Source organism: Cnephaeus nilssonii, assembly GCF_951640355.1.
Source record: "Cnephaeus nilssonii genome assembly, chromosome: 10".
NCBI lineage: Eukaryota > Metazoa > Chordata > Mammalia > Chiroptera > Vespertilionidae > Cnephaeus > Cnephaeus nilssonii.
Window position 1 is genome coordinate 50,506,558 of NC_137081.1, and position 25,387 is coordinate 50,531,944.

The window sequence follows — 25,387 nt, forward strand, 5'->3', positions numbered from 1 at the left end:
TATTCCCTTTCCTGTTTTCTATTTGTTCATAACACTATCACCATCTAACATAATACATAATTAACTTCGTTGTTGTTGGTTTGCTTCTGTGTTTCTATCCCTTAGAATGTAATTTCCTCTAAGGCAATGATATTGGTATATTTTATTTAATGCTGTTGCTCCCTTGCACACAGTAAGCACTTGATGAATTATTGTTGAATGATTGTGGTTATATAAATTAATATAACCACTTGTCTAATGGCACAATTTAAGAAATGGGTGTCTTCAGTGACTTTTCACAAAAGAACTTTACTATTTTTAATTATTTGACTTGCTTTAATGTCTTAAGATATCACCTTTTAAAAGGTTTTCATGAGAAGCACAGTGCTATGTAATTCTGTTTCCAGTGGGTCTGGACTCCCACTCCTTAGCAAATCTCTTTACTAACCCAGCTACTATATGCATATTGACCCCTTAAGGGTTTATAGCATGTCTTTCTAGGTCACTGGGGAGGTCATTTAATTCTCTGGGGAGCGTACTAAAGAAGTCAAATATACTGGGGGGTGGGGGGGGGGAAACTAAGTAGGCAATCCTCACTTTTGTTCTTTTCATAGGTGTTGCATAACTATTTTCTACAACATTAAATTTGCAGTTATGGCATAAAAGAAACCTTTCTTTCTTAGAATGTCATATTATTTACTTGTGTTGTATTTGAAGAACTACTTTCAGAGGGGGTGGAGGATGGAAAGAGATTAACCAAAGAACTTATATGCATATTGTGACCTGGTACACGGACTCGTGCACATTGAAAGGAAATTAATTAGAAGGTGGCTCATGGGGCAGGCCTGGGCAAGACGGGCCAGACATGCCCTGGAGCCAACCTCTCTGGGTCCCTCCCTGGTGTCTGAAGAGTGAATCGGGTCCCTCCGGCAGGTGGGGTCCCTCAGCCTGGCCTGTGGGGATTGGGCCAAAACTGCCTCTCTGCAGAGTGGCTGTGGTACAGGGTGTGGAATGCAAATGCAAATGTGCAGTAAACTAGGTTCAGGGCTGACAGTGCCCCAGCAACAACATAACCCACAGCCAAAGGTGGAATCACGTAGTCTCATGAGGGATCAGGCTCGCTCCTCTCTGGTTTTGGGGTGCGTCACCCAAGAACTACTGCTGCCAAGTCACTGCAGCTCAGCAGCTCCTGCTTGAGCGTCTGCCCCCTGGTGGTCAGTGTGCATCATAGCGACCAGTTGGACAGTAGGAGGGACACTTAGCATATTAGCCTTTTATATATATAGATAGGCATAACCCATGCACACAGAGAATAGTGTGGTGAAGGCCTGGAATGGAGTGGGGACTGGGTGGAGGCAGGCACAGGGGCAGGGGGAATATGGGAGATGTCTGTAAGACTGTCAAAAATAAAATAAAATAAAATAAAATAAAATAAAATAAAATAATAAAATAAAATAAAATAAAATAAAAAAGAAAGTCAGTTAGGTGTGGCTTATACTAGAGCAAAACTCCCATTGGTATAAACTCTCAATATTTTGGCCTACTAAAAGCCATAATGTAAAAAAATATATAATCCCAACTCATTCCCATTGGGTTTTAGAATTCATAGAATGCTCTTTTATATCTAGCTTGTCCTTTTAATTATGTGTTTCTTGTCTATATATATTTATAAAAGCCTAATCGACCATCTGACCAGTAACTATGACGCGCAATGACCACCAGGAGGCAGACGCTCAATGCACAGGCATGGCAACATGGAACAGACTGATGAATCTCAGAGGGAAGTGGGGGAGGGGGGAGGGCGGGAAGAGATTAACCAAAGATCTTATATGCATACTAGAGGCCCGTTGCACAAAGAGATTTGTGCAATAGGCCTTCCTTCACTTGGCTTCCAGCACCAGTTTTCCTCTGGCACCGAGGACCCAGGCCTTAAGTCTGGCCAGAGTCTGCCTTCTTCTTCTTGCTGCAGACTCAGGCCGGAGTCTGCCATCTTCATCTTCGCTGCTTTGCTGCAGACTCTGGCTGGAGTCTACCATCTTTGTCTTTGCTGCAGACTCTGGCCAGAGTCTGCCATCTTTGCTGCAGATTGTTGTCTATCTTCACTGCAGACTCCAGGAGTCTGAAGTCTTGTCTTTACTGCGGCACTCCGCTCCTGTAGATCCCTTTGCCCTTGCCCCACCCTCCCTCTCATAGCAGGCGTCCTGCCCCGCCTGGTGGCCACTCTGCGCCTGGAGCAGCTGGGCGGTGGCCATCTTTGGCCTTCTAATTTGCATACTCACTCTGATTGGCTGTGGGCATAGCAGAGGTATGGTCAGTTTACATGTTTGTCTATTATTAGGTAAGACTAGAGGCTCGGTGCATGAATTCGTGCACGAGTGTGGTCCCTCGGTCTGGCCTGCAGGGATCAGGCAGAAACTGGCAGTCTGACATCCCTCAAGAGGTCCTGGATTGCGAGAGGATGCAACCAGGCCAAAGGACCCCACCAGTGCACGAATCCGTGCACCGGGCCTCTAGTGTTAATAATAAAACTTGTCTGAATAACATATGGTTAGACAATTCTTGAGAACAAAAACCATATCTTACTCATTTTGAAACAACCAAACACTTAGCCCATTGCCTTGTATATGGTAAATTCCAGACAAATGTGAATGAATACATCTTTGGATCAGTGATGAAAGATACAGACACACAAAAGAAGCTTGACCAAAGCAATCAAAATCAAAGGTCATCAATATGTTTTCATTTAAAATTATGAACATTTTGATAATGGGTCCCACAGTATAAAGAAGTCAGAAATCATCCACTTTCTCAAGCCATCCATTAGAATGAACCATTTTAACCTAAATGATAATCCAAACTTCCAAGTGAATTATTTCATTAGTGTATTATTATTATAAGCTGCTTAATAAGAGAAGGCTTATTTTGGTTTTTCTTTTCAGACTTATGACTCTAAACTGCTTAGAAAAGATCCTTAAATATTCATTTGCTCATTTATATTGTCATTTTGTTACAGGCACATGTCCAACAAAAGCACAACTTTTTTTGACTGTACTGAGGGAAAGTCATGGAATCTGATTCAAAGAATTTTAGAAGGATTGATATGATTAGCTATTTTTAAACGATGTGTGTATGTTTTAGCCAAAGATACAATAGAAAGGTAAAATTGCTATATAGGTGTAGATTCCTTAACAAATAAGTGAAGTAAATTATAATGTGGTTCTCTACTAAAACAATCTATTCTTTTAACCATCCCCAATTTCACAAATAATACATTTATGGTATAAAGGAATTTATTTTTAACCTTGAAGAGATTTTGTTAAAAATGTGTATTTTAAATAAGGGCATTTTCCTTATTATATAATTACATGTTAGCAATAACAACTTAGAACAGTTACACAATTATATCTCAGATCTGTAAAAACATGAAAATAATAATGTATGAACTGCTAACCTTGAGATCTCATGAATGCCAGTATCTTCCTGAAGACTATGCCTCTGAAAACATCTTTTCAGTCTGTTGATATCTCCTTATTTTTTCCTTCAAAAAAAAAAAAGAGATTTGTGTCAATGTGTTATATTTTCAAACAGTAAAGCTGACTACAAAGTGTAAATATGACCTAGAGAAAATCAATAGAAATCTTGGAATATAAATAAGGCATTAAAAATAGTGTATAATAATTGTACTATACATAATTTAGTGCAGAAAGAATATCCATTCTAGAAGAATGCAGTAAATTTCTAATAATTTACAACCATTTTCATTCATTTATTTACCAGTTATTTAATAAAATATTTCTATGGACAAAAAATTAAAGTCCTTTTATCTTACTAATCAGTATTACACTAGATTTAAGTCTCTAGAAGATTCATATCTTTGAGACACACAAAAATCAAGGAAAATGAACCAAAATGTTACAGCTATATAGGTGATGACAATCACAATGAATATTTATTACATTTTGGGGGTTTACTTAAAGTAAAGAATTTAATTCTAAAATTAACTGAAATATTTGTATATTCAGATTTTAAGATAACAGACTTTAATAACATAATTTAAACACAAAATTCTTTAACATAAATATGATTTAAGAAAAATCTTGTTTTTTAAAATTGCAGTGCCATAATTCACAATGATTAATGCAATAATTTAAAGAGGTGATAAAATCCTGGTAGTAATTATACACTTTTACTTTCCCAGATTAAAATGTATATAATCAGTTTTCTAACGAATTAATAAACTTTCCATTCTAATATGTTAGGTTATGATCATATTCAATGTAAAAATTTTCCTTAAAAATGATGTAGAGAACCTTGGAAAGTGTGGTTCATTTATTGTCTTTCTACAATACTCAGAAATGAACTATCACTGATCATAGCCAATACCAATAGCTGGTGTAGGAATACCATAAATCGGTTACTTGAATGAAGAAATAGCCTCAGTAAGCAACTTATACTGATGTCAATTTCATTCTTTTAAATATCTTAAAACTCTTGAGAACATTACCCTCAAATGATGGCATGTAAAGACCACTGAAGCAATAACTTACATCACCTACTACACACACTTTGAAGAATAGTTCAGCATATAACTTTCTGCCTTCTCTGTTACTGATACATATCATGAGATTGCAAGTCAAGCAATTAAAAATCAACAAACAAGCATGCTAATAGATGTCTACCTTCTCATAATGTGTCCATTAAATACAAACTTTAAAATATTATTTGCAAAATTACAACAAAATACTAAAAATAAATTACATACTGCATTACATATATCTATAAATGTCATTTATAATCTGAAACCATTTCTTGTTAATGAAAATTAATTCTACTATTTAAATATCATTTTTACCTGTTGAGATATCATTTAAAATTTTACCCCTTCAAAATAAGTTTTTGCTACTATAAAAATATGGGGAAATTGCTACTAGTTCAATTTCCCTATGTTACAAATAAGGAAACTTACTACTACATATCTGTGACATGTAGCTAAATCTAAAGAAAGAAATTAAGATTTTTTTACTACCTACTGTTAAAATTAAAATAAAAAATAATTGTATTTTACCACCAAATAAATAAAATATTTTATTTAGGCATTTAAGGTAGTCTATTGAGGAAAGCAATAATATTGAGAAATCTAGTGATCTAAATTTACATACCTCTATTTAGCCTATAATTTACACAGAGGAACTGTTGGTGTTAGGAAAAAAGGATTCAAACTCTGACCTGTTGGAAGGTCAAAGATTTAAAAATATATCTGATGGACAGAGCTGACCCTAACTGAAGCCAGTGAAGCCCCTGGGAGGAAATTCATCACAAAGGAAGAAGAATTCTGAAAGAACATGTCATAGTCAATGCAAAGTTCCAAGTATTGGGGATGTGAGGATCGATGCTAGCACTTGGCACAATGTGCAGTAGTTGATGCTGGAAACCATTCCAATCCAGCACCTTGGTTCTGTGACTGTGACTCGGAGGCATTGGCTGTGTGAAACTGTGTGAGGAAGTTCTGCGTACACATGTGAGAGAGAGAATTTGAAGAGTTGTGGTGCTAAGATATCTAGGTCATTAGCACTTGCTCTGAGACCCAGGCAACTGTAGAGGTATAACCCCTAGATCTAAGGGCTTTTCCTTTTCCTTTACAAGCCTTTTGGGCACCTCAGTGGGAATTACACAGGATTGGTGGAAACTGTCATTTTCCTAGAAACCTATGTTTATGGGGTGGTCCCAACCTGAGTTGGATATCCCCAGCATAACCTATTATATCACTACTTGCGTGGGACCCTGATCCCATGGATGGTCTCAACAGTGACAAGTGATATCTGGGACAGATTTGTGGATACATATTACCATCCCAGATACTATGAAAAATATTCTAGGAGGGTGACATTTATAAAATACTAAGAACATGTACAGTAATGTAAATGTAATGCTATTCATCCTCACACATTTTTTTTTTTTGTGCTCATCAAAAGAACCCCAGTTTCTGATTTTGAATTCTATGAAAAAGAAAACATACATGAACCTGTGGTAAAATTTAGAAATGCCCACCTAACACTTATGGTTCATACCTGGTCTTTTCTACTATATGGGTTCAACTGAGAAATTCCCTGAAAACCAGTTTTTCACTTTTAGAAATTCCTGCAATATTTCAGGGCTAGAGAGAGAGGTGGACACCACTTCTTGTTCCAGGCCCCTTGGATTCCTGGTTGCCCCTGGACCTTACTACAAGTCACCCTTAGTCCCAGTAGCCATGCACAATGGCAAGGCTCAAGTCAGTCTTCCATGTTTATCAACATTGTCTCTAAAGGGCACCTTTAGTAGGTCAGTGTTGGCATATCTTAATCAATAGTCATGCTAGACTTCACTGAGGTCATTAAAGATCACATCTCAATGGTAGCCATGAGTGAGCTATAACTTCAGCTTGTGTTATTTTTAGTGGATGATTCAATGATCAACCCTAAGGAAATATAACTTGTTTGAAACACTCCTATCTTCTTCCTGTCTTTAATTTTTTCCCCCTGACAAATGCTGGGGTTTTGAGAATAAACTTCGGTTTAAGATAGCTAGGTGCTAAGATATCTAGGTCATTAGCAGTTGCTCTGAGACTCAGTTCCAGAATCACAGAATTTGAGACTCCCCACCCCAGCTGATCACTTCCATATGTGACTGGAAGCATGGCTCATATCAGTCTATGAACGTAACTGAAGAAATGTGAAATTGCTGTTCAGTGTTTCTAAAGTGGTGAGAAGATTTTTAAGTTCAGTATAATAGTTTAATTGCATTTGTTACTGCCTCTCAAAATATAGCATGGCATCATTATTATGCCTGCAACCAGCAAAAGCATCATTCACTCTGAAAGACAGCTTCCTAACTAAAGCAAAGGACTTAGAGCAAACAAATCTAGCAGGAAAGATGAATCTGAAATGTAAAGTCTTACCCCATTTTTTAAGAGAATAAGACCCACTGGTAATCATTGATTCTATTTAGAATTATTTCATTAGTAACAATTCCATTCCAATTTCATACCTTCATACATGCTGAAGTGCAGTTATCAAAATATATGCAGCAATTTACTTTTTTAACAAACAAAAATGAATTTCCATTTTTTCCTAACATGTTGAACTATAATAAAACATGATCAAAAAAGTTTCGAAAATGATGGTAATACTTAGTCATCCTATTTCAGTAAAGTGGACAGGAGTTATTAAAATAAATTCAATGCAGTCCTGCATAGGCTATTTATATAACAGGTGGTCACCATGGTATTCTTCCACTCAATCAACTGTGCTTGAAAGTGCAAAAAATTCTCCAAAATTGTTCAGATATATCTCTGTAAATGCATAGGAAAAGATTTAACTGGAAATTTGCAAGAATTTTAGATGAACATTTAAGTAAAAATGTAAAAACCCAAAGAAGCATATAATTTATCAAAAAATTGTAAATTACCAAGACTGAACCAAGAAGAGGTGCAAACTTGACTAGACAGAGTATCCTAAAAGGATTGAAAAAGTGTTTGAACATCACAAGAACAAACAGGATCAGCAGGGCACAGGGGAGCCTTTAATAACCTTTGCAACAATGGTCTCCAAATTGTTTAGATCATACACTTTGCCAACAAAAAAGCTTCTTGACCTCTACACATTTTTTACTCATGTTGCTCATTTTCACACTTCCTCACTTACTCAATTTAGGGTCCATCATTCAACATGGTAGTCTCTCCTTTACACATAAACTCACCTCCAAGGCCTTTCTCTCTCTTCTTCAAATCAGTGTGACAAAAATAAAATCACCTACTTAAGTTCAGCTGTCTTCCGTCTATGAACCTACTCCTAGTAGCTGAACAGATTATTATAAGTAGAGGAAATGTAGAATATGGCATTACCAGTATAACTATTGATATATGATAAAGACCTTCAAGTCCCTGATCATCTTATCACATTTCCCTTATTAATTCATGCTTCAACTCTATCATACTACTAAAAGAGGCATCTTTGCTTCTTTTCCACTCTTCAACATTTTTTCCCATCTGCTCTCTCTCAGTTTATGACATTGCTTCTAAAAAAATTTAAGAACCATGATTCAATTTCCTCTTCTCACCACTATATCCTATATATCCTTGATATTTCTACCCACATAGTCAGCCTTCAATCCTGTTATAATGGAGAAACTGTTTTCTCCAACCTAAGGTCAATCCTTTCCCTGAAGCCTTGGATTCCATTTTTTCTTACCAATTTTAGGTCTCTGTTACTTCAATAATCCCCTTTCTCTCCTGCATTGTCATTTTTTCCTTCATATTACTGGGTAATTCCCATCTGTCTGCAAATATATTGTAATGTCTCCCAACTTAAAAAAAATTCCTTTACATTAATTCCCTATCTCACTTTCATCTTATTTCTCTGCTGCACTTTATAGCAACTTCTTAAGAGGGCATTCTCCATTCCTCAGATAAAATTCCATGTTGAACTCCCCCAAATTAGATTTCATTTTAACAACTCCACTGAAATAGTACTATCAAGGTCAGTGGTGAAATTGGATATTGCCAAATCCAATGGTAAATTTTTAGTCTTTATCTTCCTTAATGTCTCAAGAGAGTTTGACACAATCACATTCATTTTCTTGAAATATTTCTTTTACTTGGCTTCTAGGATTCCATACATGACGTAGGCTTGTCTGTTACCTCATTTGCTGCCCTTAATATCCTTGCTTGATTTCTTCCATTCTTACTAAATTCTAAATCCTGAGGTCTGAGACTTCTCTGACTTTTTCATAGGAAAGCAAACCTTATGTCTTTTAATAGCACCATTTATTTATGAGTCCTAAATTTAGATCTCTAATCTGAACCTGTTCTCTGAGCTCTATATTCTTTTTTTTTTTTTAATATTTTTTACTGATTTTTAGAGAGGAAAGAAGAGAGAAGGGGAGAAAGAAAGAAACACCCAGGTAAGAGCAGAACATTGATCAGCTGTCTCCTCCACACCCTACAGGGATTGAACCCACAACCCAGGTGTGTGCTCTGACTGGGAATTGAACTAGCCACCTTTCGTGCATAGGACGACACACAACTAACTGAGCCACACCAGCCAGGGCATCTGAGCTCTATATTCTTATCTGCACTGCCTACTTTATAGCTCAATTTGAATGGCTATTAAGCTTCACAAACGTAATATGTCAAAACAAAATAATAATAATAAAATGAAAAGAGGGAAGATAGAAGGAAGGAAAGGAGGAAGGAAATAACACACTCTAGAATTCCTCTTCTACCTCAGTCTTTCCCATTTTAGTAAATGGCATCACTGATTACCCAATGACTCATATTAAAAACCTAGCTCCTTGAGAGATGGCTTATTCTAGGATTGCAGCAGGATAGATATCAGATGAACCTGTAGCATCTTATAGTGATGGAAAATAAGAAGGGAAAAAACATAGGTATTGGCATGTCAAAAGGACACAAGAACTGACCTGAAAATAGTCTCAATAGTCAAAGCTGGAATAATCTAAGCAATAAAAATTAATGTAGTATTAGATTATAACCCAAAGAATCAATATAAATATTCATGAGTCTATACTGATATAAATAAATGACTGAATAAGTAATCAAGAGATAAGCAACAAAGCTTCCTTACAAAAGACTTACAAATATATATATAGATACTCTCCCCACTTCCGGAAATGGAACTTGAACCCCAGTCTCCACCGTAAGTGTGAGCTGTATTTAGTAAGTTGCTTTCAAAGAATAGATTATGGCAGAAGGACAATAGTAATGTTACAATGGAGAAACCTGGCAGATACCAGCTTAATTAAATGACTCACATTATTATCACCAGTGATGCATCATGCTGATATCATCTACTCCCTGATATGATTTGATACAAAAAGGCAAGCACTTCACATCTGTGGCATTCTTCCTTCAAATCCATAACTCAAGTCTGATAATGAGAAAATACCAGAGAACAATAAATTTGAGGAATATTCTAATTATGCTTTTCAAAAAAAAGTTCTGGTCATGAAAAGCAAGGAAAGACTGAGGAACTGCCACAGATGAGGAAACTAAGGAGTCATGACTAAATTTGATGTGCTGTCTTTAAGTAGATCTGAGGATAGAAATGGATAGACTATGAAATCTGGAGTCTGTGGTTTGGTTAATAGTACTATATACCAATGTTAAATTCTTTGTCTGGGCAAGTGTACCATGCTTATGTAATACTAGAGACCCAGTGCACAAAATTTATGCACTGGAGGGGGGAGGGTCCCTCAGCCCGGCCTGCACCCTCTCACAATCTGGGATCCCTCTTGCAATCTGGGACCGCTGGCTCCTAACTGCTTGTCTGCCTGCCTGATTGCCCATAACCACTCTGCTTGCCTGCCTGATTGCCCCTAACCACTCAGCCTGCCTGCCTGATGCCCCTAACTGCTTGCCTGCTTGCCTGATCACCCCTAACCACTCTGCCTGCCTGCCTGATCTCCCCTAACTGCCTCTGCCTGCCTGCCTGATGCCCCTAACTGCTTGCCTGCCTGCCTGATTGCCCCTAACTGCCTCTGCCTTGGCCCCCGCCATAGCAGCTTTGTCGAGAAGGACATCCAGAATGACGTCCAGAAGGTTGTTTGGCTGTCTGGTCTAATTAGCATATTATGCTTTTATTATTATAGATATTAACATTGGGGGAAGCTGAGCAAAGGGTCTATGGTAATTAACTGTGCTGTTTTTGCAACTTTTCCAGTAATCTAAAATTCTTATGAAATAAAAGTTTAATTTAAAAAGCCCATGAATTATTTATGTTTATCTCCTTCTCTTAAAGCCCACATCCAAACAATCAGTACCTACTGTCAGCTCTACTTTTAAGATGTATTCTGTATCGGACTACTTCTCAACAAGTCCCCTCATCTCTCACTTCTACTACCAAACAATAACCTCTGACTTTGTCTCTTTTCCTTATCCATTGATTGTTTACAGTGTCAGGCACCTTGCTGACATCTCACATTTGCTCTTCTTTCTAGAGACTTCCTTCCAATCCAGATATCACATGGCCCACTCCCTCACTTCATCAAGTCTTTATCAAAATAGAATCTCCTTGGAGGGGCCTCTTATGACCATCTTTTTAAAAATAGGCACCCCCCACCCCTATATCCTAATACTGCTTTATTTTTCTTCACAGTACATTCATGACCATTTATGACATCATATTATTTACATATTTGTTTATTATTATTCTTGATTACTAACATAAACATCCTGAGGGCAGAGATTTTATCTCATAAATGAGGAAATAAATACCTATTGCTTGGGACTTAGGGATAAAAGTGAAATTGTACCCAAAGCTGGTAGAAGTATGAGTTTTGCTCCCTTTTTGAAAACACAACATACCAATATCTAGTAAGCTAATTCTCTCATTTTTAGAAATGTATTCCATAAAAAGTAAAACAGTAGTATGTAAGGATATTTTCAAAAGAACATGTATTATATCCTTGTTCCACAGTGTCATAAAAACTAAGCTGAAACAAATGAACACTTATATGGAAAAGAATGATTAAAATGTGATCTATTCATACTTTGGAATATTGTGCAGCCATTAAAAAGAATAAAACAGCACAGATGGTGTGGCTCAGCAATTGAGTGTCGACCCATGAACCAAGAGGTCGCTGGTTTGATTTCTGGTCAGGGCACATACCTGTGTTTTGGGCTTGATCCCCAGTAGGGTGCATGTAGAGGCAGCTGATCAGTGATGTTTCTCTCTCATTGATGTTTTTATCTCTCTATCCCTCTCCCTTCTTCTCTCTCATTAGAAAAAGAAGAATAAGAAGAAGAAGAAGAAGAAGAAGAAGAAGAAGAAGAAGAAGAAGAAGAAGAAGAAGAAGAAGAAGAAGGAGAAGAAAACAGAGCTATAACAAATAATGTAGATAATTTCCATCAGGTATTGTTTAAGGTAACAAATCAAGTTGATCTAAAATGTATATGATACAGTCCATTTTTTATAAAAATTTTGTGGGAATATGTATATATGTTTGTCTATGATTATATGATATTGAAAAAAATATAAAAGAATATAAATTAGGACAATAAGAGTTCCCTACCAGAGCAAGAGATGTGGATGGATAAAGGACAAATGGGTAAAAAAAGGAAAAGCCAAGTAAAATAAAAATAAAAAAAATAGGAGGGAAGGAGGGAGAGAGAGAAAACATTAAACAAATTCTGTGATATGATATTTATGACCTCACATAAAAATTCATGTGTCTTCATGAAAGAGAATTATTTAAGGAAATCAATTTTAAAGCACAGAATGATTTCTGGACTCTGGGCCCACAATTTTTTCATGCAGAAACCAACTTTTAAATATAAAATTGATTGCTGGGCCCCTTAATCTCACAGAGAAAATAGAGAATTGCTGCTAGAATTGATCAGATTCTCAGGAAATGCATAAATTCTTACAGATGGTCCTAGGAACACAGCTAAATTGCAGACTATGTTAGTCAGTGTGCTTTTATGCTCAGCTTCAGAAAATAGAAATCAAACCTAAAAAAAAGTAAAAAGCAATATCCACTCAGAGGATTAAAAGTTCTTCTCAGCATTTTCTCCCTCAACTTTTAATGAAGCAGCCTATGGTATCTACCTTAATTATGATGGACATTTTTCCTCTTGAAACCCAATTTCTGCTTAGCTGATGTGGCACAGTAGTTGAGCGTCAACCTATGAACCAGGAGGTCACGGTTTGATTCCTGGTGAAGGCACATGTCCAGGTTGCAGGCTCAATCCCCAGTAGGAGGTGTGCATTGATATTTGTATCTCTCTCTTCCTCTCCCTTTTTCTCTCAAACCAATTACTGTCCTGCAGGGTAGATATGCCCAAATAATATCTTGAATGATTACTGGGGTTGCCCTGAAAACTTTCATCTCTTAAAAGGAGGAGGAACAAATCACTTTCTGTTGTGTAAAAATATGTCCTTATCTCCTTGCCACAATGAGATGTAAGAAGCCTGACAAATATTCCATTGTAGTGAGTGCCCAGCACCTAGCATTTAATAAGCATTTCCATACTTTCCCCACATTTCAGAAACATTACATGTTGTGGCAGATAGAAATTGGGTCCATATAATTGTGTAATTAATCTGGCTCCAAATTGGTCGGCTTGTAACACCCTGGAGCACATATTACCAACATCAAGTATTAAAGTATGGTTAAAGGAAAGAGGGATTCATTCTGGATATTATAGGATTGATTTCAATATAAAAATCTATCTGGATATAGAGTTCATGATAGATGACTTTAAAACCAAGTGGTTTTACCATAATGTGAATTCTAAATAACCTTGACTGTAGATGTTTAAAATATGAGTAGAGAAATGCAGATTCAATGCAGTTTGAGAGAGTGATATTAGAGATTAAAAATGGTGGCAGAGTAAGTGGATGCTGCACAGACATACTCCCAGGAACAAACTGGTATTACAACTAAAACACAGAAAAACTTCCTGAATAATGAATGGAAAAATCACAGGAGGGAACCCTGATACCCGAGGACCAAAAGTGGAGACCACATAGAGACTGGTAGGAGGAGCAGAGGTGTGAAAGGGCTGGCCAGGCACCTACAGACAGCAACTGAAGTCCTGGAGAGATATCTCAGCTGTGGGGGGTTGCCACTGAGAACTCCGGGATCTAATCCCCAAACTGGGCCCCCCAGCAGAGAGCACCAAAACTGAGGAGGGTACCCACATAAGATATGGCTGTGAAAAGCAGCAGGGTGCTTCTGCCAGGGAGTAACAGCTGAAAATTCAGGCACCTTCTTAAAGGGCCAATGCACAAAATTCCCTGTGGAGCCACCCACCTTGTGCTCTGACAGAGGGAGGGTGAAGTGGATTGGAGCTGTGAGAGCAGAAGCCAGGACTGGGAACTTGGGGGACAGAGCTCAGAAGGCAGACACCCCAAGTTTCCTGGGCTGAGTCATTCTCTCATGCAGTGGAGGACATCTTTCCCACATAGACCTTTGCCTTGCCTGGTGGGGAGACAGTTGACACACCCTATTGGAAAACACCTTGTCCTGAGGCCACTTAGGAGATTAAAAATACAGCCTCCAGGCAGAAGCAACTGCCCCACCCTGTTGAAAAAAAAAACCTCTCTCCATACCTGAGGATGATTGCCTGGGGGCAATTCAAGTCGGAATCCTATCAGTCTGCAGGTAGAGGCTTTGAATCTATACCTGATCTAATTAGTCAGAAATAGTCTTTAACACTGTCCTGCAATAGAGAATGAGAGGTATAAAGGATCTACCTAATACATAGTCACAAACCCAAACAGAAAGCCAAAATGAGGAGACAAAGAAACAACCCTCAAATGAAAGAAATAGAGAATTCTCCAGAAGAAGAGAGATAAATGAAGCAGAGATGAGAAATTTATCTGAAACAGAGTTCAGAGTAATGATGGTAAAAATGCTTAACAGCATGAAAAAAGATATAGTGACTATGAAAAAAGAACAGTCTGAGATAAAGAATGACATAACACAAATAAAGAACACATTGAAAGGAATACACAGCAGATTAATGGAAGCTGAGGATCAAATCAGTGAATTAGAAGACAGTTGAAAATATCACTCAACCAGAGAACCAAAAAGAAAAAAAAAAACAATTAAAAAAACAGGACAGCTTAAGGGAGCTGTGGGACAATGTGAAACATAACAATATTAGAATAGCAGGTGTGCCAGAAGAGGCAGAAAGGGCATAGAGAAGGTGTTTGAAGAAATAATGGCAGAAAACTTCCCCAACCTGATAAAGGAAAAAGTCACACAAGTTCAGGAGGCACCGAGAACCCCAAACAAGAAGAACCCAAACAGGCTCATGCCCAGATACATCATAATTAAAATGCCAAAAATTAAAGACAAAGAGAGAATCTCAAAGGCAGCAAGAGAAAAGAAAACTGTTATCCACAAAGGAGTTCCCATAAGGCTGACACCTGATTTCTCATCAGAAACTCTACAGGCCAAAAGGGAATGTCATGAAGTACTCAAGAAAATGGAAAGCAAGGATCTGAGACCAAGATTACTGTATTCAACAAGGCTATCATTCAAAATAAACAGTCAAATAAAGAGCTTCCCATTCAAAAAAAGGCTAAAGAAGTACATCACCACCAAGCCAGCATTATAAGAAATGCTAAAGGGATTGCTAATGAGAAGAAGAAACAGAGAGAGAAACTTAGCCATACAGAATTAAAATGGCAATAAATAAGTACCTATCAACAATAACCCTAAATGTAAATGGATTAAATGCAATAATCAAAAGGCATAGGGTAGTTGAATGGTTTTAAAAACATGACCCAACTATATGCTGTCTACAAGGGACCCCCCTCAAAACAAAAGACACAGGATGAGAGTGAAGGGATAGAAAAAATTTTCCATGCAAATGGAAAGGAAAAAAAAAGCTGGATTATATCTGACAAAATAGACTTTAAAATGAAGGCTATCACAAGAGACAACAAAGGTCACTACATAATACTAAAGGGATCAATCCAGCAAGAGGATATAACCCTGGTAAACATGTATGCAACTGATATAGGAGCATCTGAATATATATATATATATATATATATATATATATATATATATATATATATATATAAAACTTTTAGAGGACTTTAATGGAGAGATCGGCAACAATACAGTCATAGGAGGGGACTTTAACATCCCTCTGACTTCACTGGATAGATCTTCTAGACAAAAACTTAACAAGGAAACAGAGACTCTAAAGGACACAAAGGATCAGATGGATTTAATTGACATTTATAGAACATTTTACCCCAAAGCTGCAGAATATATATATATATATATATATATATATATATATATATATATATTCTTCTCAAGTGCACATGGATCATTCACAAAGATAGACCACATGTTAGGACACAAAACATGTCTCTACAAGTTCAAGAAGATTGAAATCATCTTCTCAGATCACGTGGAATAAAATTAGAAATCAACATACAGTACAAACACCCAAAAACATTCAAACAGACGAAGGCTAAATCAAACACACGAAGGCTAAATAGAAGGCTAAACACACGAAGGCTAAATGTTATAAAACAATAAATGGGTTAGCAATGAGATCAAGAAAGAAATAAAAAACATTCTGGAAACAAATGAAAATGAACACACAACAACCCCAAATCTCTGGGACATAGCAAAAGCAGTCTTGAGAGGGAAGTTCATAGCATTATAGGCATACCTCAACAAAACAAAATAAAACAAAACAAAACAAAACAAAACAAAACAAAACAAGAAAAATTAGCAATAAACTATTTAACCCTACAACTTAAAGAACTAGAAAGAGAACAACAAGAAAAGCCCAGAGTAAGTAGAAGGAAGGAAATAATAAACATTAGAGCAGAAATAAATAACATAAGGACTAAAAAAAATACAAAAAATCAATGAAACCAAGAGCTGGTTCTTTGAAAGGAGAAATATTAGTCGCATGATAATGCAAAGATAAGTGTTTAGGCTTTCAACTACTAAAAAACACAGTTTGACATGTTTCTCATGTTTTTCATCTTTCTTACCTCTGTGACTTTGGACAAATTCTTTAACATGAGCTTCTTCATCTGTTAAATGGGCATGTGAACTCTGTTTTTGTATTTTGTAGGTAAGATAAGTAAAGGCATTTAAAAAAACATGTGATTGATAGTAGATCTTTAATGTACTAGTTCTCTTTATTAACCAGAAAAAGAAAAGAAGTGATAGGATATTTATAAATTTTAAAGGCAATTGGCTTGAGATATTCCTGATATTCATTTATGAAGTATTTTATTATACAGTGATATTTTTTAAAAGGTAATTTTGATTTCATATTTATTAACTATGGATTCAAAGTAATTACTAGTAAGATAGTCATTATTATTGGTCACCCAATGTTTTTCTACCTCTCATTTTTTTTCTGATAACACACTCTGAATCTCCTTTTTTTATTACAAGAATCGGTAGATGAATGAGATTTAGCCAATCAAAGGACCTTATCCCTTGGCCACAGTGATTGGTTCAGTGAAGAACATGTGACCCATTCTAGGGTTATCAGTAAGGGTTCAGCTCAGAAAACAGAGTCAATGTTAGCTGGTCCAATGGAATAAATTGTATAAGGGCTTTTTAAGAGCTAAAATGCCAAACAAAATAGAGAAAACAAAGGAACTCAGAGCTTAGCAATAGTAGGAAGATGCTGACACCCCTCCAACTTGAGGCACAAAAAGGAGTGATGTCACTAGAGCTCAATACCTGGTGCTCCCATTGGGAGCCAGACCTGTTACATGGGGATTGGGGCACAAAAACAGTGTTCTTACAGCAAGGCCTAGGATCATGGAGAAGGGGCAGTGGCCACCTGCAACATGGATGAATGGGCTGGAATTTTCTGGTTTATCTTTTAATCCTGCTCTCCATTGTCTTTCCAGTGCCTATTATTAGCTGAATCTGTATGTAATTTAGTAGGCAAGGCAGTCAGGAAATGCAAATTTCAGAGGAAGGGCAGAGACTGGATCTGAACACAGGTGGACACACAATTGACACATTAAGACAATCCTCACAAAGGCACGAGATATTTCACCATCTAACCTGTTGGAGCCAGGGATAAAAGAGGCTGCATCTTAACTTCAAGAACATAGTGCTAGGAAGATGTGTATGTCTATGTGGAGGCAGATATCATCCACAGATCATTGGGGAAAGCCATAACTCCATATGCTGTAGGAGAAAATGAGGCCCTCCCAAAGTGAGAGCAGAGCCAAGTCCTGGGGGATGGGGAGAACACTGAAGTCATCATTTGAATCCCAGATTCATTTTTACCTGATATGACCTCACCCCTGTCTTTCTCAGTTACATGAACTAAGATATCTCTTTTTTGTTTAAGCTAGATTGTGTAGAGCTTTTTTCACTTGCAAAAAAAAAATGTCTTAACTAATATAACCCTGATCATTAACAATATTTTAAAGAAGTGCTAGGACAAATGCCGAGTATTATCACTAAAATAAATGAAAGAATGGTATAGTCATGTTTAACCAATAAAAGAAATTAAGCGAATATGGTTATGTTGACAAGTCTTGGTTTACTATAATACTGAATGAATTCTCTCTCTTTTTTAAATTAAATTTACTGGGGTGACATTGATTAATAAGATAGTATAGGTTTCAAGTGTACATTTCATAGAAATGTATCATAGAAATGTATACACTCTCTCTTATATCTCAAATAGGAAATTTAAATAAAAATGTAAATATAAAAGTATTTTCTCTCAATCTTTTAAAATAGAGGAGCCAGTTGATTTCTTTGATTCATGCCTGGTAATCAGACTACAAAGATTGCAGATCAATGCCAGATGGAGGGTATCAAATAAGAATTGGCCACAAAGAAACAAAAATGTACTTAATGTTAAGCTACAGCTATAGTATATGGGCTGGTGAATAGCAGTTTTATCCTCTTTTAATCTACCTCAACAATCTAGGAGAGTTTGTGTTATTTGTGTTTTTTTTAAAATAAATCTTAATTGTTCAGATTATTACAATTGTTCCTCTTTTCTCCCCCCATAGCTCCCCTCCACCCGGTTCCCACCCCACCCTCTGTCCTTACCCCCCCACACACACACACTGTCCTCATCCATAGGTGTATGATTTTTGTCCAGTCTCTTCCAACACCACCCACACCCCCTTTCCCCCGAGAATTGTCAGTCCACTCCCTTTCTATGCCCCTGATTCTATTATATTCACCAGTTTATTCTGTTCATCAGATTTTTTATTCACTTGATTTTTAGTTTCACTTGTTGATAGATATGTATTTGTTGTTCATAATTTTTATCTTTACCTTTTTTCTTCTTCTTCCTCTTCTTAAAGAATACCTTTTGGCATTTCATATAATACTAGTTTGGTGTTGATGAACTCCTTTAGCATTTTCTTATCTGTAAAGCTCTTTATCTGACCTTCAATTCTGAATGATAGCTTTGCTGGGTAGAGTAAACTTGGTTGTAGGTTCTTGCTATTCATCACGTTGAATATTTCTTGCCACTCCCATCTGGCCTACATAGTTTCTGTTGAGAAAGCAGCTGACAGTCATATGGGTGCTCCCTTGTAGGTAATTAACTGTTTTTCTCTTGCTGATTTTAATATTCTCTCTTTGTCTTTTGCTCTTGGCATTTTAATTATGATGTGTCTTGGTGTGGTCCTCTTTGGATTCCTTTTGTTTGGGGTTCTGTGTGCTTCCTGGACTTGTAAGTCTATTTCTTTCACCAGGTGGGGGAAGTTTTCTGTCATTATTTCTTCAAATAGGTTTTCAGTATCTTGTTCTCTCTCTTCTTCTGGCATCCCCATAATTCGGATGTTGGTACGCTTGAAGTTGTCCCTGAGGCTCCTTACACTATCTTCATATTTTTGGATTCTTTTTTCTTTTCTGGTTGGGTGTTTTTTGCTTCTTTGTATTTCAAATCTTTGACTTGATTCTTGTGATCCTCTAGTCTGCTGTTGGATCTCTGTATATTATTCTTTATTTCAGTCAGTGTATGCTTAATTTCTAGTTGGTCCTTTTTCATATACTCGAGGGTCTCATTAAATTTATCGGCCTTTTCGAGAAAATTCTTGAAAAACCTTATAACCGTGGTTTTGAACTCTATATCCAGTCGTTTGCTTCCCTCCATTTCTTTCATTTGTGACCTGTTTCTTTGTCTCCACATTTTGGCTGCTTCCCTGAGTTGATAAGAGTGGCTTTGTGTGCTAGGTGTTCTATGTGCCCAGTGGCTCAGCCTCCCCAGTTATCTGAGGTGGACACTCTTGATGCACTCCTTTGTGGGCTGTGTGCACAGTCTTGTTGTAGTTAAGCCTTGATTGTTGTTGGTATCACTGGGAGGAATTGACGTCCAGTCCAATTTGCTGTGAGGATCAGCTGTCTACGATGGGAGAACTTCTGTGCTGGAGACACCCTTATGAGGCAAGATTTGCTTCAGTGGGACTTTCGTGCTCACTGAGTCTGCCCCCTGAGTGTGTCCCTTACAGATCTGAGGAGTTGTAATCTAGATGGTCCTACTCTGACCCCTGGGTACACTGGCTTTTAGGAGCAGAGAAGGTCTGCCAAAGCATTTCCTGATGGCCAAATCCATGATATACTTGACCACATAAACATATTTCTATGGCAAACATAGATTTAAAAGACAAATAAAAAAATATATACGTACACAGAAACATGAAAGAGAAGGAAGAGAAAAAGAAAGTGAGTAATCTGAGAAGCTGTTAGAGAAATAGGCAGCAAGAATTATATTAGTGAAAAATTTTAGAAAGCTACTATAATGAATGAATATGATAAGTCTTGTTAGGCTAAAATATATGAACACAAATTGAGAAGACATAGATATTTGAAATATTGAAGAACATATATATAACAAAAAATATTCATAATTCTGCTATCCATAAAAAATTTCTCTTGTTTTCTATATTTCTATAGAAAATATGTTTCTCTTTTTTACTTCTGGATCTTATTACATTTATACCTTATACATAAGATTTTACAAATGAGATAATACTGTAATAGAATTTTGTAATATAATTAATGTGAATATGTTTTTATGGCAAGAGATACATTTGTTCAACTGTTTTTATTGGCAACATAATAATCCATTGTATTGGTTTTCATAGAATTTATCATCATAAAAAAATACTGCAAAACACTCATCCTTATAGTTAAATTTTTTAAAAATATATTTTTATTGATTTTAGAGATGAAGGGAGAGGGAGAGAGAGATAGAAACATCAATGATGAGAGAGAATCATTGATTGGCTGCCTCCTGCACATCCCCGACTGGGGATTGAGCCCACAACCCGGGCATGTGCCCTGACCGGGAATCGAACCGTGACCTCCTGGTTCATAGGTCGATGTTCAACCACTGAGCCATGCCAGCCGGGAAATATACTTAAAATATTTGATACATTTAGCTTTTCAAAGTAATAAATGAATGTTAATATATTGATTCAAAATATCTCAATGCTCCATTCTTAAAATATTGAATTTTAACTTAATAAATTTAAAGGTTGGTAAAACTATGCAGGAAGTTTGAAAAGTGGTTTTATTTATACTGGCAGTATTATATGCAAAAATTGGAAACTTCATGAATATCTGACATGAAAAATTTTTTCCTTGGATTTGTGCCTATTGAAGAAGATACTAATTGTATCCAACCATTTTAATTTCTATACATTTATCCTATTTCAGTTCACTTGTCATTTTTTATGATGACAAAAATCATTTGATTAATTAAGTCAAATAATTTCTGGAAAGAAGTCATGAACATGCCAATCAAAATAAACTTATTTAGCACCTAATGTTGTGAGAATCAAATGAAATTATTTGTGTAAAGCATCTAGCACAATGCCTGGCAGATGACAAGATTATTGCATACAATAAAGCTTGCTATTATGATGGAAGGGAAATAAAGAACACAGTCCTTGTCATCAAGAAGCTTAAACTAATTATAATTATAAATTTCAACCATTTCTATATTCTAGCTGCAAAGCTAGTAAATGCTAAAAAAAAGTAAGAGCTATTCTGTTGAAAATAAAAATGTTTATTTATGGTGTGTTTACCATTTTTTGATTCCATTTATTCGTTAATTTTTCATCAATTTACTGATCTCATATTGAGGGGAATTTTGAAATATATATGCTTCTTTATTAATGTCCATTTATTTATTTATTCAAGTTTAGTACCTAGGAATTCTTTTGCAGTCTCTCCAACTTGATGCATTTTTAAAAAAAAATCTAGGCCTCATATATGATATATATATATATATATATATACATATATATATATATATATATATATATATAGATATAGATATAGATATAGATATATAGATATATATATATATAGATATATATATATATATAGATATATATCTCTCTATATATATATATATCTTATTAGCCAGGATATTAGATTAACATTTAATTTTAGTACTGATTGTGGCCACCACAATAGTCAGCCTAATCATCAATTATTGTTTTTTTATATTTATTTTTATTGATTTCAGAGAGGAAGGAAGAGAGAGAGAGAGCTAGAAACATCAATGACAAGAGATAATCATTGAGCGGCTGCTTCCTGCATGCCCCCACTCCAAGGATAGAGCCTGCAACTGGGGCATGTGTCCTGACTGGGAATCAAACCATGATCTCCTTGTTCATAGGTCAACATTCAACCACTGCGCCACACAGGCCAGGCTCATAAATTCTTTTAGTAGTATAACATCCTTAAAATGTGTGTATGGCCCTAACCAGTTTGGCTCAGTGGATAGAGCATCGGCCTGCGGACTGAAGGGTCCCAGGTTCGAATATGGTCAAGGGCAAGTACCTTGGTTGCGGGCACATCCCCAGTAGGGGGTATGCAGGAGGCAACTGATCGATGTTTCTCTCTCATTGATGTTTCTAACTCCCTATCCCTCTCCCTTCCTCTCTGTAAAAAATCAATAAAATATACTTAAAAATATATTTTTTAAAAAATGTGTGTATGTCTGTATATATATTATATATATAATTTACAGGGTATCCCAAAAATGTATACACACTTTGAATAATTATTAATTCCAATGGATTAAATCTGAAAAGAAAGAAACATCAATTGAGCTATCAGCTGTTAAAGTGTGTATACATTTTTAGGGGATACCATGTATGCTATATAGTATAACACCATCATTTTGGCTTGAAGATAATAGTATACATCTAATATTAAAATATATATAAAATGATGATATCATAGAAATAGCAAACAGTAGAAAGTCAGATATGACATGGCATGATAATGGATGACATCTTTGGGAAAATCATGAAACAAAACAGGCTATGTTAGAAAAATTAACTATGTTTAAAATTAATAGTTATTATTTCTTCCAAATTCAATTTCTCAAAGATGGAATTAAATACCACCAACTCTGTCATTGGTAAGATTTAGAGCAGGGGTCCTCAAACTTTTTAAACAGGGGGCCAGTTCACTGTCCCTCAGACTGTTGGAGGGCCGGACTATAGTTTAAAAAAAACTATGAACAAATTCCTATACACACTGTACATATCTTATTTTGAAGTAAAAAAACAAAACGGCAAAAACACCCACATGTGGCCCGCAGGCCATAGTTTGAGGACGCCTGATTTAGAGTATATATATTTTTCATAATATAGAAGTTATGGGTATTAGAGAAAATTTAAAGATGAACTATATCAAGTATTTTTTATTGTGAATACTTAAAATAATTTTATTAATATGATTTAAAACTAAAGTCTGTACATTTTCATGTTACAATATTTCCACTAACAATATCATCCAATCATGGCACAAAAACATATAGTGTCACATTCATTTCACATCTCCACAATGTCAAAATCAATGGGACCCACTATTACATTTCAGTAAGAAATATCTAATGCTTTTAGCACTCTGGCTAGCAATCTTCACCAGCTTTCACAGTGCTTTGGAAATTGTTTTCATATAGTTTGGGATATTTTTTGGAAGAAAGTGTAGTCATGCTACCTTCCACTTTAAGGATTTTAAAGTGATTTCATAGTTCATTGTATAAAACAAGTTTCATAACATTTCATTCACGTTCCTAGAATTGTAAATTATATAAATCAATCTTTATTACTGCTCCATTAGTATAATATTTGTGAGATAAGATAAAAGCAAATGCAACAAATTCAGTGTCCATTTCAGGTTTAACTGCAAACACTTTCCTACCTGAATATTAAATACCATTTAAAGGAAGTGACTTTCTAGTTTTTACATGTAGGCTTGTGTTAGAAAGGCAAATATTTATATTTTGTTATATTTATGATGATTGCTCTTTCTTCATTACATGTAAAAACTACACTTTTAACCCTAACCCATCTCTCAGTGGAATTCAGTAAATTTGAGACATTTCATTATTCAATTTCATGCCAGATCATCACTATAGCTGATCACATAAACATATGGTACAACAACTCCAAGGCCCTTTTAATTCCCTAATTTCTCAGGCAAAAGAGAAGTGACAGTTTTAGAGTATAAACATGTACTTACCAGAGTGAAATGGTTAAATATTGCAGCCAATGCAGAAATAGCACTAACTGGCTCCTTTTCCTCTCTCTCTCTTTCTTTAAAGCAGGACCAGGTTTAATTCTTTTCTGTATTACAAGCTCACAAATATACTTCCCTTGAGCTGTCAGAAAGCATCAGATTGCCTGATCTGCATGATGAATTTTAAAATCTTTTCAGAAACACAAGGACATTTGCTTCGGGCATTATGGTTTCATCATTACCATCATAAACAAGTATAAAGCCAACCAATCTCTGGTATTCAAACCAAAGCCAAATGGTACTTTGAAAATGGTTAGTAGAATTGTAATCATCTGAATTCACTGGGATCCATTTTTCAAGTCATGATATTTTGCAGTCGGGCAATCGTTTCTTTATTGCCATGGCCACTCCTAGGTGACCCCAAAATAAAAATGTGATTCTTATAGAGAGGTTTAGAAAATGCAAATACTCTCAGAATATTTGTGAGTAAATTACACTGTCAGATGGAAATATTCTGGTGACTAAAGTAAAGATGGTGTCTTTAATATTTAATAACAACTTTAATTTTTGTGCTCGTTATGAAATACTGACACAATATCAATTCCACCTTGAATATCCTGAGTAAATCATAGATGTGGGAAATTGGAAGATTTTCTATGATATATTTCAGATCTCATAGTAATAGAGCCTTATCCCTTGAATGATGTGTGAAACAATATTATTAACAACACCAAGACTACTTTTATATTTGTTCTTTTGTGAAGTTAACTGAGAGTTAAAAGCACAAGCTGAGCCCAGCTGGCATAGTTTAGTGGTCGAGCATTGACCTATGAACCAGGAGGTCAAGGTTCGATTCCTGGTCAGGGCACATGCTGGGGTTTCGAGTTGAATCCCCCTTGTGGGGAATACAGGAATCAGCCAGTCAATGATTCTCTTTCATCATTGATGTTTCTATCTCTCTCTCCCTCTCCCTTCTTCTCTGAAATCAATAGAGATATATTTTTAAAAACCCACAAGCAATAAATGTTTTTCTAGGTTCACAATATCAATATATAAAATTTTATTTGAAATTTAATCCAATTATGCTTTTAAGTTTAAAGCCAAATTTAAGTTTTCCATGGCTTAAAACAAATAAGCAAACATAAAAGCCAATTCTGTACTTAGTCAGCAAATGGAATATAATTACCCCATGCAATCAGAAACTGTGACTAAATGACTCTAATTGAAATACAAGGTAAGTGGGTTTCTGAGGTCTTGAATTATTGAACAAGTAAAGTAGGATCCTGGAGTTCAGAGAATGGAAAGACATCATTATCTGTTCTTCCAGAGAGTCCAGGTTGCTCATTCACCCCTCAGGCAAAAAGTGGAATGTACAAAACAT

The 25,387-nt window shown here is 35.9% G+C and overlaps 1 protein-coding gene across 1 annotated transcript in view; it reads right to left on the bottom strand.

Annotated features, from left to right (window-relative positions):
- CSRNP3 (cysteine and serine rich nuclear protein 3) overlaps positions 1-25,387 on the bottom strand; it is a gene marked incomplete at its 3' end in the record, with an annotated part of 161,105 nt that overhangs the window by 130,580 nt on the left and 5,138 nt on the right. Inside the window, exon 2 of the mRNA XM_079782445.1 lies at positions 3,431-3,517. Coding sequence (XP_079638571.1) covers positions 3,431-3,443 — 13 coding nt within the window. The 5' untranslated portion in view covers positions 3,444-3,517. The remainder of the gene's footprint in view (positions 1-3,430; positions 3,518-25,387) is intronic.